The sequence below is a fragment of the Paroedura picta genome, chromosome 4, assembly GCF_049243985.1.
Source record: "Paroedura picta isolate Pp20150507F chromosome 4, Ppicta_v3.0, whole genome shotgun sequence".
NCBI classification, from domain to species: Eukaryota; Metazoa; Chordata; class Lepidosauria; order Squamata; family Gekkonidae; genus Paroedura; species Paroedura picta.
In genome coordinates this window covers 10,030,111-10,045,293 of record NC_135372.1, presented here as the reverse complement: position 1 = coordinate 10,045,293, position 15,183 = coordinate 10,030,111, and the positions used below count along the sequence as shown (strand labels likewise).

General features: G+C 47.6%; 1 protein-coding gene across 1 annotated transcript; it reads left to right on the top strand.

The window, feature by feature from the left end:
• Positions 1 to 2,636: 2,636 nt before the first annotated feature.
• On the top strand, positions 2,637 to 8,799 carry TEKTIP1 (tektin bundle interacting protein 1). Its single transcript, XM_077331791.1, has 4 exons — positions 2,637 to 3,693; positions 6,043 to 6,272; positions 8,137 to 8,262; positions 8,633 to 8,799. The coding sequence occupies exons 1-4, from the start codon at positions 3,596 to 3,598 to the stop codon at positions 8,776 to 8,778; spliced, it is 600 nt and encodes a 199-aa protein (XP_077187906.1). The 5' UTR covers positions 2,637 to 3,595; the 3' UTR covers positions 8,779 to 8,799.
• Positions 8,800 to 15,183: the final 6,384 nt, after the last annotated feature.

Genomic DNA, 15,183 nt, shown 5'->3' with positions numbered 1-15,183 from the left:
GGGAATTGTAGTCCACAGACCACTGGAGAGCCATTTTGGCCACCGTAGACTAAGCCCACTGGCCAAACTGTGGCTCTCCAGAGGTCCGTGGATTACAATTCCCATGAGCCCCTGCCAGCACTGGGAATTATAGTCCATGGACACGTGGAGAACCCCAGTTTGGCCACTCCCTGTCGTAGGCTAATCGCTGAAATAACAATATGCACCATATCGTGTTAGACCTAACACGCTTGAACCCCAAGGTGGGTCTTCCTCAGAGCTCTACGTCAGAGGACTCGTAATAAAGCAGAGCATGCGGGTAGCAGCCCGTGAGAGAAAAAGTACTTTCCAATCTGTAAAAAATGGAAAAATAATGGTTATTTGCATAAATTGACTAAAGGTATTAAAATTAATCGTCTAAAAGATACAGAATCATAAGACTTCTGTATTTTCTATGATTTGCAAGCTCAATTATAATGGAACCAATGTCCATTCATCAAATGTAAGTCTTCTTTACTTTTAAATCCCCCCTCATTTTCCAGAAGTCACGTCCCTTAGATTCCAACATTATGTCTTTTGCATTATTTAATAGGAGATTCGCCGTGAGACAATTGAGAGCGGCAGTATATAAATATAAGAATAAATAAAATAAATATAAATAAATGGACATCTATCAGTATCAGTATTCTTTATTACGGTCATAGACCAGCAAAGCCAAAACAATTTCAGTTACATAAATAATATGGCTAAAACACAGTTTTACTCATAAAATAGCATTATGTTAAACACTTAGACGATGAGTCTGCTAAAATATAAATTAGAATTAAATGGAAATATAGGAAATCATTCTAATTGCTCTCAGGATCTGTTAAGTTTTAGTCAACTTCCACCGCCTTTTCATGGCTGCAGCACAAAACCTGGCGACACTATATGTGATGGAGCAATTTGTGTCTGTGAGCAGCAGGGAGATATAAAATTGTCCTGAGCACCCTGGGACTCTGTGTAACCATGGTGCGATAAATATGGAACGTATGTCATCATAAAACTGACAATACAAAAGGATATGTTCCAATGTTTCTATCTGACCAGAGCCACAGGGCACTTCCTTTCACCATAGGGGGTTTTCTTGTATCTCCCTTCAAGTACAGCTGAGGGAAGGGCATTGCAACAAGCTAAAGTGAAGGCCCTCCGGTGGCTAGGCACCTCAAGATTCATTAAATAAGCCAAGGGAGCTGTGACATACCTGTAGCCTTCACTAACAATGAAGGCAGAGGTATTCACTAGATCATGTTGGCGTTCTATATCCACTACTCGCTGTTTGATAACCTCTTTGGCTTGGTCATAGGCCATCCGAACCAGAAATTCTGGAGAAAATCCCAAAGCTGCGATTTTCCCCCTCACCGATTGTTTCCATGAAGACTGGAAGTCATCCTTCATTATCAAAGAAGCTAATCCACAGGGAAAAAAGGAGATCTTAAGGCAGTAATACAGAATGCTTAACCATACTCTTGCCTCCACCTTCATAAGGCCAGTCTCAAGTCGCAAGGCGGCACTGGAGACACATCTCGGGACTTGGATGGCTGCTCTTAGGAATTTGGATTGTACAGATTCCAATAATGCAAAGTTGGAATAAGGACCTAGCTGCGCACCATATAGCAGTTGTGCCATTGACATCTATCAGTTACATTTTAATTCATCCTCTCATTCATAGAATATAAGTAATTCTCATGCAAAGATGGAGGAATGGGAACTCGCAGATGAGCCGCAAAATGGATTAAGATGCAACGATTGTTAAGTACACATTAAGCTTTAAAACAATGTTAAAACGTAAGAATTGGAGCCTGTTCAATATTCCACAGGGAGTCTCAATGGTTGCTCATGGGATGACTAATGGGCTAAGAGCACTTCAACCCAGAGGGTCTTCATCAGGGGTCAGATAAAACATGCATGCGCACAATGATGCGAGATTACAATAAGACCTGGTTGGTGGCAGAAGGAGAATAAAACGTGAAGCTCCCAACAGTATACAGCAGCCCTTCCGGACATGGAGCTCACAATTTAAAAAGTAAGTCAAAAGCCAGAGTTCAATCCTAAGTGCGCAGCCTCATATAAAGCAAAAGAAAGTTATTTAGGGGCCTGCATGGGTTATCGCTCCCACCACCCCATCGTGCGGCAGAGCAGTGACTACAGGGCTGGAACAAGCCCAACTCCCCCCCCCCCCCAAGACATTTTGCATTCTGACAGAATAGCTGAAGGGGGGGGGTTATCCCGTGGTACTTTGACCTGGATGGCCCAGACTAGCTGGATTTTGGATGCTAAACAGGTTAGTACTTGGGAGATCTCCGGAGAAGCCCTGAGTTCAGGATTGGCCACTTTGTCCGTCCGGGTTGCCTTCTGTCTCCGTGACTTTTCTAAAGAGGCAGCAAAATGAAGGGTGGTGCTGGAACATCTGCTTTGTTCAGTTCTTGGAAACTTCAATCATCTAGAACGGGTAGTCAAACTGCGGCCCTCCAGATGTCCATGGACTACAATTCCCAGGAGCCCCTGCCAGCATTCGCTGGCAGGGGCTCCTGGGAATTGTAGTCCATGGACATCTGGAGGGCCGCAGTTTGACTACCCCTGATCTAGAACCACCCATCAGGGATGGAGTCCGAGAACCCAGGGAGAAGGACCTTCACGGTAAGTGCCAATGGGCATTTTCTGCCAAGGGCTCTGGGGAAGTGCTGCTGGTCAGAGAGGACTGGGGCAAAGGCCTGCTGTGTGCTACTGAGCCAAAATGGGCCGCTGTGTTCTGCTTTCTGTCGGAGGGCTCGGACAGAACCGATACTTTGCAATATCAGTACATTTTTGCCGCATTGGGGCTCCTTCAAAGTAATCTTTTTTCATTCAAGATGTGGCATTAGGGGTAAAAATCACAAGACAATAAAATTAAATGCTGTTGATGGATGCTAATAATTACAGCTGTAGCTAGAACAATCGTAGATAGAAAGTCGGGTGGAAAAGGAAGAAAATGATGAATGGTTATTAAAAATCTGCATTTGATACGTTAAAGCAGCTTTCTGAAGATTCACATTAGTGACCATATTAAACAATAGTTCGATGTCCCATTACCCTCAAACAGTTGTGTTTTTTAAATCTATTTTTCAACCCACCGTGAGGTTGGCTACCATAGAAATGATGTGAGTCAGGCTTGGTCACTATTCCCCCCATAAATACTCTTCACGTATTGATCCAAATCTTTTATTTTGACAGGTTTTTTTTCCTAATGCTGATGCATCTTTTACAAATCTGAAATACCCCAATTAAAAAAAAAAATGGTTTTGAGAACACACATTCTTTTGCTGAAAAAATTACAGCGGCAACAAGACCATCTCCCTCCCCCAGTTGTCTCCCAGCTTTGGAGATGGCGGATCTCTTCTCTGCAGAACTTGGGGTGTCTGTGTCCAGAAATCACCCCCAAGCTTTTCTGGCGCTGCTTCCGGTCGTGTGCTCTCGTTGCTAAGGGGATAGTTGCCACGAGGTGTAGACAGCAAACAATGGATCCTCCCTGCCTGCCAGCAAAAGGCCAACTCTCTCAGGCTGGGCTGGGAAGAGGGGGTCCCTTTGCAGCTGGAACATGGATTTCCGGGACTTGGATTTCAGAGATCTGGTGTTAGATCGGCCGTATGTCCCCCAAAGTACTCTGGAGACAGATTTCCCCACTCCTCTGTACAGGTGAGTGTCTTCAGATCCCCACCTGGAGGTTGGCTTCCGTCTCAGAGACCACTGCTCATGGTGGAGGAGGGGAGGTGTATATGGTACCCACATCCAGCCCCCTGAATTAACAGAGTTTGAAACGAGACTCACATTTGCATGCTGCAACCAACCCGGTGGTCAGAACTGGCAAAACGTTTTCTGGAGTAGGGCTGAGGGACTTTATTTATTTATAATTAAATTTATAAAAGAAGCCGCTGGTTTGTAGGCCTGTTAAGGGGTCACCCACCACTCCACAACAAATAGACACCAGCCCCACACCTTGGAATGTTTAAAATGCAAGCTACTTGAGCTTCAATTTAACTTTGGTTTGAAGCATAATTGGATATAAATCGAAGGAAATAAAACAAAAAGGGAATTTGTCTTTTATTTCTATGGTCTTGCTGAGACAACCTCCGATCCGGTTTGCAAAATTAGTCCTAAGGACTGAAAGCATGAGAGGAAATGTGGGCATGTGCATAGGTCCCCCCCCCCCCACATGTACAAAACGCATTCTTACATAATCAGAACAGTTCCTAATTCTGAAGCCTCCAGATCAGAGTAGTGGCAAGCTCAGGAATCCCAAAGTACTTATTTCACCTAGATCAGGAGTAGCCAAACTGTGGCTCTCCCGATGTCCATGGACTACAATTCCTGCTGCTAGCAGGGGCTCATGGGAATTGTAGTCCACAGACATCTGTTGCGTATCAGGGTGTGGGGAGGAAGACAGGGTCTGGCCCCCAAGTCCAAACTCCTGACCAATGAAAAAGTCACTGAAGGAATGAAGCTGCTATATGTTTTAGTACAAAATCTATGAAGATGTTTTTTTTTTTTTGGTTCACTAGAATAAAGGATAAAAGGTGGACTTTTGTGTACTATTTCTTCTAATTGGTTCTGTAGTCAGGGGCTTAGGATCTGGGAAATCCAGGTTCAGCTTCTCCACGTGGCATCGAAGCCATGGGCCAATCCCACACTTTCAGCTTAACCTACCTCACAGGGTTGGTAAGAGGATAAAATGGAGGAGAGGCGAATGAAAGGGGGAAGCAGGAAAGGGACAGATTGGAGCCTGGCTCTTGGGGCCCTTTCTTGCATGCCCAGGATAAGACCTGGGGCCACATGGGGGTCCGGAATGTTTTTTCCTTCTCTCTGGACGTAGATCTTTTCAGCTCTGTGTTTCTCATGGTGTAAATTACTTTGGACCCACCATTGGAGTGAAAGGTGGTGTTGACCAAAATTTTAGTCAAACAGGTTTGATAACTTGGTGTCCCTGACACTCCGATTAACGGAATCACCAAGGGTAAGAAATCAAAAGATCTTTTTTTTATTCGTCAGCTGAGGAATACGCTCCCTGCCCTGCGGGAAGAGCAGGAATCTGAAAAGCAGGGAACACACAGTCTCTCTAAAGCAAAGCATTTCTGTTCAGAAAAGAGGAGAATTAGAAAAGCATAAGCACAGTCATTTTGTACATATTTTACCACCCCTACAGTGGGATTATCACAATAAATATGTCTCAGTCACTTAAATGTGATTCTTCTGCTGTTTTATCACCCGCTTGCCTTAAGAGGGTTCTCAGGAGTCCCTCCCGGTTTCAGCTTTTGTCGTGGAATTTGTGAGAACAAAGATGTCTTTCAAAGTCCCAGAGCCTCCAGCTGCAGAGGCAGAATACCTCAAAGTTCCATCTGCTGGGACAAAGAGGAAGAGGGACAGGATCTTTTCCTCCCTCCAGGGGGCTTTCCAGAGTTGGGTTTAAAGGGGTAGTCAAACTGCGGCCCTCCAGATGTCCATGGACTACAATTCCCAGGAGCCCCCTGCCAGCGTTTGCTGGCAGGGGGCTCCTGGGAATTGTAGTCCATGGACATCTGGAGGGCCGCAGTTTGACTACCCCTGGTTTAAACTGTCAGGAGCAGGATGCTGGCTTGGATGAAGGTTTGAGAAAGAGGAAAGAGGGAGTAAAAGCCATCGCTCTCTCCTCGAACTCTGGCTTAGGGTGAAACAGCTTTTGGGGTCAAATTTTGGCAGCTCCAGTTGGCTCTTGGGCTGCATTTCTCAGGGGCAATAATTACTCTGCCAAAAACCTTGGGACCAAGGTCAGAGAAAATGGTGCTCAGCTCAGTGGACACTGGGGTCTGATTCGGAGGGAACGTGGTTGGCAAGGGAAGGCAGGTGCCTGCCTCCTGTTAGGACAAATGCATTGTCCCCTCACAACAGCCCTGCAAGGTAGAGGAGTTCAAGATGACTGGGAATTAGAACTCCAAGTTCATAATATCTGTTCTTCCTGCTACATCCTGCTGCCTCTTATGAAATCTGGCACTTTTCCCCCTTTCTCTGCAGCGATGAATACCTGACACTGAGAGGCCCTCGCAATGCCCCTGTGATCAAGGAGGCTACACGCTGGAAGTTCACCCCCATGGGGTGGGATGCGATCCCCCAGACCTGGTACACGGGCCTCACCAATTGTCCCAACCGCGAAGCCTGGTACACCCTCACTAATGGCATCGGCCGGGAGGCCTACCACCGCTGGTACAAGTCCCATGCCAAGCGGGAAAGAATGCTGCCAGCCGGTAAGGAAGCGCCTGGTACTTTTAGAACTTTTACCCGGAGGAGAGGGGAACATTCGCAAATATCTACACTCAGTGGCATGTGTTGGTCTTGTGTATCCCACCTTCCCCTCAACTCAGACAGCTGTGTTCGGCCAATAACTGCATTCAAGTGGGTAGCTGTGTTGCTCTGAAGCAGCAGAACGAAGATTGAGTCCAGTAGAAGCTTTAAGACCAACAAAGTAGCCATCTTATTGCAAAGGAACTTCAGAAATAGACTAGAATGGGTAATTGCTGGATTACAAGTTATTTCACCATTCAGGACAATGGAACCCCCAGGGCTTAACAGAGATATTGGTTTCTTATCTCACTACACATGCTGACATAATTGAGTTTTCTCGGTTCCATTTGTATATTCCTTTATTATGCTACATACTCAATTCCTGCTATTCCTAGGTTTTATCAATCGCTTTCCTCCAGTCTTAGCTATATTTACTACTCAGTTACTTATGTATTTTGACTTTAGTTGGTCCTTCCTGGCAACATCTGGTGACTTCTGTTTCAATGTATTTGAAGAAATGTGCATGCACATGAAAGCTTATACCCAGAATTAAACTTTGGTGGTCCTAAAGGTGCCATGAGACCCAAACTTTAGTATATTAAAGTGAGCAATTGCAGGGGTGTTGTGAGGAATGGGAAGGTGACTGTAAGCCTCTTTGAGCCTCCTTCGGATAAGGAAAAGCGGCATATAAGAACCAACTCTTCTTCTTCTTCATGTCAGAGTATTCTGTTTGAGGGTTTAGGGCAGGGTAGTCAAACTGCAGCCCTTCAGATGTCCATGGATTATAATTCCCATGAGTCCCTGTCAGCAGTTGCTGGCAGGGACTCATGGGAATTGTAGTCCATGGACATCTGGAGGGCTGCAGTTTGACTATCCCTGGTTTAGGGTTTGAAGGTTTAATTCTGCCTTGCAGTCTTGTCTCTTGAAGTCTGATTTTAAGAGGAACACACTCTATACACGCTCCATACACACTCATGCACCCCACTCTGCATCCACCTGAGGGCTTATAAAAACAATAAGTGGGTTACATTGCAAATGGAAAAACCCAGAAAGAAAGGGAGTTGGGTAATGTTGCCTCTAAAGATCAAAGAATAATGCCCCCCCAAAGTACAAAAAAATATTGGTAGAGTATCATTGTAAGCAATAAACATATGCATTTATAAATTTGTATACAAAAATTCAACAGGTGTAGTACAAAAAAAAAATAATCCAAGCAGAAGTCCAATGGATGTAACACAAGAGCTAGGTCAAACTGAAGTTCATACAAAGATCTGGTTGTACCCTGTTTCGTAAGGAGTAATGTAATACTACCAAGTTTCATGAGGACTAACGTAATACTATCAGGTTCCTCCTGGGAATACTGACATAGAAACTTAGAAGGATTCTTCAAAACGAACAAATTTGTTACGTCAACTAGTCAATCTTTCAAGCCGGGCCTTGCCTGCTCAACGATCTGGGGGAGAGAAAAATTAAGGGGTGGGGCACTTGATAATAATGCATTATTCCTGTTGGGTCCGCTGTAGAAGCCGCCTTGCAAAACAGGATGCCACAGGATCCTTGTATGGGCTTCAGGCAGCGGCAGTCCATGGACCTGCCCTGAAGGAGCAGTGCCCCAAGATGGCTTTGAGCAGGGGTAGTCAAACTGCGGCCCTCCAGATGTCCATGGACTTCAATTCCCAGAAGCCCCTGCCAGCAAATGCTGGCAGGGGCTTCTGGGAATTGTAGTCCATGGACATCTGGAGGGCCACAGTTTGACTACCCCTGGCTTTGAGGAACGGCAGAGCGGGGGAACGGCTTGTCCTATTTTCACGGCTGTTTTCCTTGCAGCGTATGCCCAGCACTTGCGAGACAGCAGCTGGTATGACCCGATTATTCCTGCCCAGTATATGAAGCCTGCTACCCGCTGGGGCGCTTTTCGCTGGCAAGACAAGCCCATCCCTGGGAAGGAATATGGTAAGGAGTGCTCTGGGGAGACACGGGAGGAGTCATAGAATAATAGAGAGAACTGGAATTACAACAGATCTCCCCCCTGCAGAGATCAGTCCCCCTGGAAAAAATAGCTGCTTTGGAGGGGAGACTCCATGGCATTGTAGCCCGTTGAGGTCCTTCCCCTCACCAAACCCCTACCGTCTCCAGGCTCCACCCTCCAACTCTCCTCATCTCTTTAACTTCCACCCTTCTCTGAAGGAACCAATGTGCAGTGATCTCCGGGTTCTTCCAGGAGGTGGTCAGAGGCCTGGGCCCTTTGGCTGAGCATCCTCTGTGCCCCTAAGGCCTGCAGCCTGCTGTGCCCCGCCCTAATTTCTCCTTCCTTCCTTTCCAGTTGTCAACCGCAATCGCTGTGCCAAAGACCTGCCTGGGAAGCCTGGCTACGTCCCGTTCCTATCCCTGCACACCCCGGCCTTCACTACCAAGGACTACCGCACCTGGACGATGTTCAGCCACCAACCTTCCACCAACAACCAATAAAAGCTTTGTGTCAGAATTCCAGACTTGTAAACAAGAAATCTTCTTTGAGGAAAGAGGCTTTATTTCAAGCTGAAGCATCAAGCTCTACATAGACAGAACTAAATGATACAGGCAAAGCATCGTACCCATGGTCCCTGTATATATTTGTGAAACGGCTCTGTGGGAGGAGCATGTCCCGGCCGTCTGCGAGTGAATACGGGCCAATCAGGGTGCGGGCTTTAATTCTAGCTACAACAGGCTTTAATTCTAGTTACAATATTACACCCAATCACACCTCCCTTGGGCAGTTGGTAACTCGGGTGTCAGGATGAGACATAACACGGAGCTAACTCTGTGTCAGGTGTGGCTTCTGGGAATTAAGCCTACATGAAATGTTTTGAGAAACGGCGATACTAACTAGCAACATGACCTGGAAGCTGTAAGCAGCATCTAAGTGCAAGCAGCTGGCTAAAAGCAAGGAAAATGGATAATTGATGCACATCAGGCCAACGGGAGCAAACCTAATTCAGGGCAGAAGACACAGGATGCTGACACTTTGCCAGAAATGCCTCGTGTGGCTCCTCATTCGTGCTTGTGAGATATGTGTGTGTGAGTGTATATGCATATATATGTGCGTGTGTGTGTGTGCATGTGTGTATGTATGTATATATGTTTGTGGATATGTATATATTGGTGACCAGATTGTCCCACTTTTGGAGGGACATCTGGGGGCACCTGGCAAATTGTATTTATGTTGAAATTTAAAAATGTATATTACAATACTATTTTTGCGTTCTGTGCGTTCTATGAAACTTTTTGTTGCTCCATATAGACCAAATTTTTAATCAAGAACCCCCCCCCCCGGGTCAATGGTGTCCCGCTTTACCAATGTTAAAATCTGGTCACCTTAATGCAGGGGTAGTCAAACTGCGGCCCTCCAGATGTCCATGGACTACAATTCCCAGAAGCCCCTGCCAGCGAATGCTGGCAGGGGCTCATGGGAATTGTAGTCCATGGACATCTGGAGGGCCACAGTTTGACTACCCCTGCCTTAATGTATGTATAGCTGTGTGGATATATATATTCAATATATCAGGCTTTCTCAACCCTGGGATTTCTTGACCCTGGAAGGGTTTCCCAGATAGGCGGGAATTAATTAATTTTCTATATATATTTTTTAAATTTGTTAAACTTTTATCAGTGGAAGTTTCTGGGGGACAAGCCACTGAGGAAGGATTGTGGATTTCAAAGTGGGACATTAAAATCTGTTGCAGCCAGAATGATAATGGCCACTAACTGGAAAAACGCAGAAATATTTCACTAGATAATTGGCGAAAGACAATAAGGCAGTTTATGATTTTGGAAAAAATTAACAAATAACATTAAAGTAATTCAAGGGGAGAAAAAGAATGAAGATTTCAATATAATTTGGATTGATTTGGCAAATTAAGGAAATATTCAGACTGTAAGGTATGTGAATTAATATTGTAACTTGAAGCTTGAATTATGATTAATGGATGAAACGGAATATATGAAATGGACACTGTTTAAAGGTATCAAAAGATTGACAAAGCTACAGAGTTGGGTTGCGGTTTTGTTTTGTTTTTGTTGGGGACTATCTGTTGTTATCGTGTGTAATTTAATTTAAAAAATACAATTAAAAATTTTTTTTAAATAAAAACAAATCTGGAACTTGTTTTGGCTTGACCTAGGCAAAGAGGCTCTGAACAACAATAAACATCATTTACTCAATATTATTGCATTATATTAATGCCTGGAGTTGGTCATTTTTCTTGATCCCAACCATATTCTACACAATTACACCACTTCTGGGGTTTCTCAAAGCCTGAAGAATGTTTCAGGGGGTTCTCAACCATTAAAAAGTTGAGAAAGGATGTGATATATGTGAAGAGTTCTTAGAAAGAACTCATGGAGCATTTTTTGGAGGGTAATTGGGAGAACTGGGAAAGGTGTCTTACCAGTCAGAGAACCCAACACAAGAGGACAGCAGATACAAGAACATTACCCAGAGATGTTGAAAAATAAGGAGATATTCTGCCCCTCTGATTCTCAGAAATCGTTTCCAGGATCTACCCGTATATCCTGACTCCAAGCCACAGGAACAAGGGCTATTCCCCCAACTCCCCTGAAGCTCAGAAGATGTTTCCCAGGCTCCTGTGGATGAGAGAACTATCTCTTCTACTTCCCTTTATTGTTCAACATATTCATAAATGATTTGGAGCTCTTCTGTCAGGTTGTTGGTTGAAGCCGGGCAGCAAGGAAGATCAGTCCCCCCCCTATAGGAGTGATCGGAGTGGCAGTAGCGAATTCCAACAGCGCCCTCTGTCACCCCCCCCCCCTCTAGAATAGGTTCCTCGGGGTGGGTTGTGGGCGAGAGTTGTGGTTTACTGCCACCTCTTATCTTTAATGCGGGTAGAGTAGATTGTACTGTTGTTATATTTTTGTACTAGGGGCAAAGCCCGTTGTTTCCAAGAATACAACGGGCGCTAGAGCTTAGCAGTGGGAAGAGGGAAGGGGAGGAGTTGTCCAGTCTGTAAGGGCATGGGGTTGTCATGTGTGTTGTGTGGGAGGTTGTGGTGGCATGGTGGCAAATGAGGCCATGGGTGTGGAGATATGGGTGTCAAGAACCTGTGGTGTGGAATGTTCATGGATTGTGGGAGATGACTGACCTTTGGGAATTGTGGCATAGTGGTTACAGATGAGCTTTCCAGAGCCATGTCCTCAGATATGTTAAGGGAAAATCAGACTGGAGGCTCTTCTTAGGGGAAGATTTCATGGCAACCAATTCCCCCCAGTTCTACATCATTTCCCTTCTTGTGTGAATTAGGCCACATTCACCGAAATGCCCCTCTGCCCTAATACACATGGGGTAGTCACAGTACACAGGTGTCCTCCCTGTTCCTTCTGTCTCCCATATTTTCACTGTTGGTAAAATGTTATGTGCCCACATGCTTCTTTAATGGTTGCTCCTTAGAAGAACGGATTTTTGTACCCTATTGCTCCCAAAGAAGTCTCAAAGCGGTTTACAAACACCTTTTCCATTTGTTTCTCCACAATAGTCAACCTGTGAGGTATGTGGGGTTGTGAGAGATCTGAGAGAACTGGGAATGGGCCGCAGTGACCCAGCAGGCCTCAGGTGTCTCAAAGCATTTTCCAATCGTCTTCCCCTTCTCTCCCCATAGCAGACTCGCCATGAGGGAGGTGGGGTAGCGAACCTCACAGGGAAGCTGGCAACCCTAAGAGGAAGACTCTCTGTGCACAGCAGTCTTGACCTTAGTAAGGTTTTTAATACTGTTTTTTAATTTGCCAGGCCAAGGTTATTTGCCAGTTACTATTTCAGTTACTATGTGTCTCCAGACATTTACTTGTTCTCTATTTAGTTTCAGGCTGTAAATATTTATTTAGATCTTCCTGCACTTTCCAGACTCACAGGACTGATGCTGGTCTGCCTGTCTGCGCCCCAGAATACAAACAGTTGCTGGTAAGGGCTGGCCATAACCCATAGGCCAGGAGGGACACTCCTGCACCACTCCCTCCCAACTGCAGGCAAAAATGGCTCATTTGAAGGCTGGACTCTGAGGCATTGTATGATTTTGAAGTCCCACCTCCAAACCTCCAGGAATATTTCCAACCCAGGGGTAGCCAACCTCCAGGTGGGGCCTGGAGAGCTCCTGGAATTACAGCTCACTTGCAGAGTATAAAGATCAGCTACCCAGGCAGAAAGGGCAACTTTGGACAGGGTTGTGGTAGAGAAGAAACATTTAAGGCCTCCCACACAGGTTGTTGTTGAATTGAAAGACTTGAGGTCTACTGCACAGGGTTGCTGTGCAGATGAAACAGGAGACAAAAGAGCCAGTTTCCTCTGCAGAATAACGCTGTGCAGTGGCCTCAAATCTGCAGAGAGTTGCAAAGAAGAAAGACACATGGCTTGGCTGTGTCTAATCTCCGGGCGGAGCAGTATTTTTGTCAGGATTGTAGAATCTCTGTCATAAATTAGCCTGAGTTCCTCCATGTCAGTTATATTGCTTGATTGGGCCTGGCGCCTGCTTGCCCCGGCCTTGTAGTTTGTAAGCTATAAAATAGAATAGTGATGTTATGTTAACCTTATCTTGTTGTGGGCTCACAGGGTAGTTGTCACCTCTCTCAAGGCTGAGAGAATGAAATCCTGTTTTGGTTTCACATATGTCTTTCCTCTCAAACCCCCCTCCTTGGGAACTGTCAAGTTTTGGGCGGGAGAAATGTATTGATAAGCTGAGGCAAATCTGGCCTCTGGTCAGATTTGACTTTCAGTCCAATGCGTATAGTGCTAATCAATAAAACTCTTTTCTTTTGAATAAGTTTTGTTGTGAGTTTCCTGTGCGTCTGACATCAAGTCAAATCTCACAACTCCTTTCACCTGCAAAAATGCAGGGCGAGGGACATACTTTTTCTGAGCAGGGAGAGGGCCTGGATTGGGACCTCTCCCAGGGCGACGGCGCTGGTGCAGGGCCGTACAGCTCGGGCATGCTGAGGGCAGTCTCGGGGACAACCCCGGGGCCCGAGGAATTTTTGGAACGACACGTCACCCAGCGTAGGCGATTGTCAAAGTACGACCGCCCTACTGGGGACGAATTGTGGCCGGAGCACCTGGCACTGCCTAGCTACGGACTGGAGCCTGTGGGTGAGACACAGGACTTGCAGTACAAGCTGGACAGGGTGACCAACTGGCTGCAGGACCTTTCGGGTCGGCTGGATCCGGAGGAGAAACGCCGGACACAACGCCTGTTGAAGGAAGTGCTCGGTGGTGGTGCGCACGATACCAGCGGGCGCAGAGCGAGCGGTGGGTTTGCCCTGGGGGCGCACGGCATGGCGGACACGCAAGCAGTGGCGGATGCTGAAGCGGTGGCCAGGGCCAGAGCGCAGCTGGAGATCGAGGCGGAGGCGGCGGCTCGAGCGAGAGCGCAGAGGGAAAGGGAAAACGAAGACGAGGAGCGAGAGGACGCAGGCGGCGCTGGCGGCGACGGAGCCGGAGGAGACGGCGCGGAGGGAGACGATGAAGCAGCGGCGGCGGCAGCAGCGGCGGCGGCGGCGGACGTTGCGGGAGCCGAGGCGGCTGCAGCAGCAGCGGCACGAGAAGCAGCGGCGGCGGCCGCGCGGGCAGCAGAGGCGGTGAGGGTGGCAGATCGAGCGAGAGCGGCGGCGGGAAGAGGACGAGGCATCGGCCGCGGTGCGAGACCCCTGGTCCCAGCCCCGGCGCCAGCGGATTGGGGCCCAGGACGCCTACCCCCCCACCTCCGTGGAGTGGAAATGCGGAGCACCTACAAATTCAAGGCTAAGTTTTCGGGGAACCCCGCAGACTTCCCTACGTTCCTGGTGCATCTCCAGGCCTACATGATGGACATGGGTTTCACTTTCCATGACGATGCCGAGCGTGTGCGCTTCGTGGGAGAAGCCCTGGAGGGCAAGGCTGCCAAATGGTTCCTGGACTTGTACCGTTACCATCCCCAAGCCATCCGTAACTACAACCATTTTCTGCGCGCCATGCGCCAGATGTACGTGGAACCGTTTGAACGGGAGACAGCGGAGAAGAAACTCAGAGCTCACCGGCAGGGAAAATTGTCTGTGGTCGAGTACGCCAGGGAATTTAAGGAGTTGGCGTCTTCGGTGCCGGACTGGACCGAACCCCAACGCGTGCTTGCGTTTGTGGGGGGCCTCTCACCCACTCTGGCTGACAAATGCCTCCTTTTGGACGACCCGCTTACGGTCGACGGGTGGGTCCAATTGGCTGGGGAGATGGAGAATCGATTGGAGCGGGCCTCGATGGTTCAGGTCCTGGCAGGTAAAACCGTGGCGAAGACTTCCACCCCGGCGAAAGCCAAGCCCAGAGCAAAATTGGAACCTACTGAGCGCACCCGGCGCATGGAGAAAGGGTTGTGTTTGGGCTGCGGCCAAGCTGGGCATTTCCTCGCACACTGCCCATCAAAAGCAGTTTCAACCCCGAGGGCCGTGAGCAGCCCCCCGCCGAAAACCCAGCCCGCCAAGAAAACTGCTCCGAAGAAAAGTGCCAAGTCTCTTCTGGTGCCAGTGGCTGCCGTACCGGCAGTGGACGACTCGGAGGAAGGTAGCGGGCTGGAGGACGAGGATCAAGCTGACGAGCAGTCGGGAAACGAGGACGGTCTGCTGTAAAGGCGCCCCGCCAGCAGGCCGCCAAAAGGGGCAAACGCGCGGTGAGTGATTCCCCCTTACTGCTCCTACCCGCCAATCTCTCCAACCCTAAGTCTGGGAAAACGGTGGGGGTCCGATGTATCGTGGACTCGGGGTGCACCCAATCCTTGGTGAGCCCGGCACTGGCCGAGACTTTGGGGGTGGGAAAAGTGCCGTTGGGGGAACCCTTGCCTATTACCCAACTAGATGGGAAATGTGCTC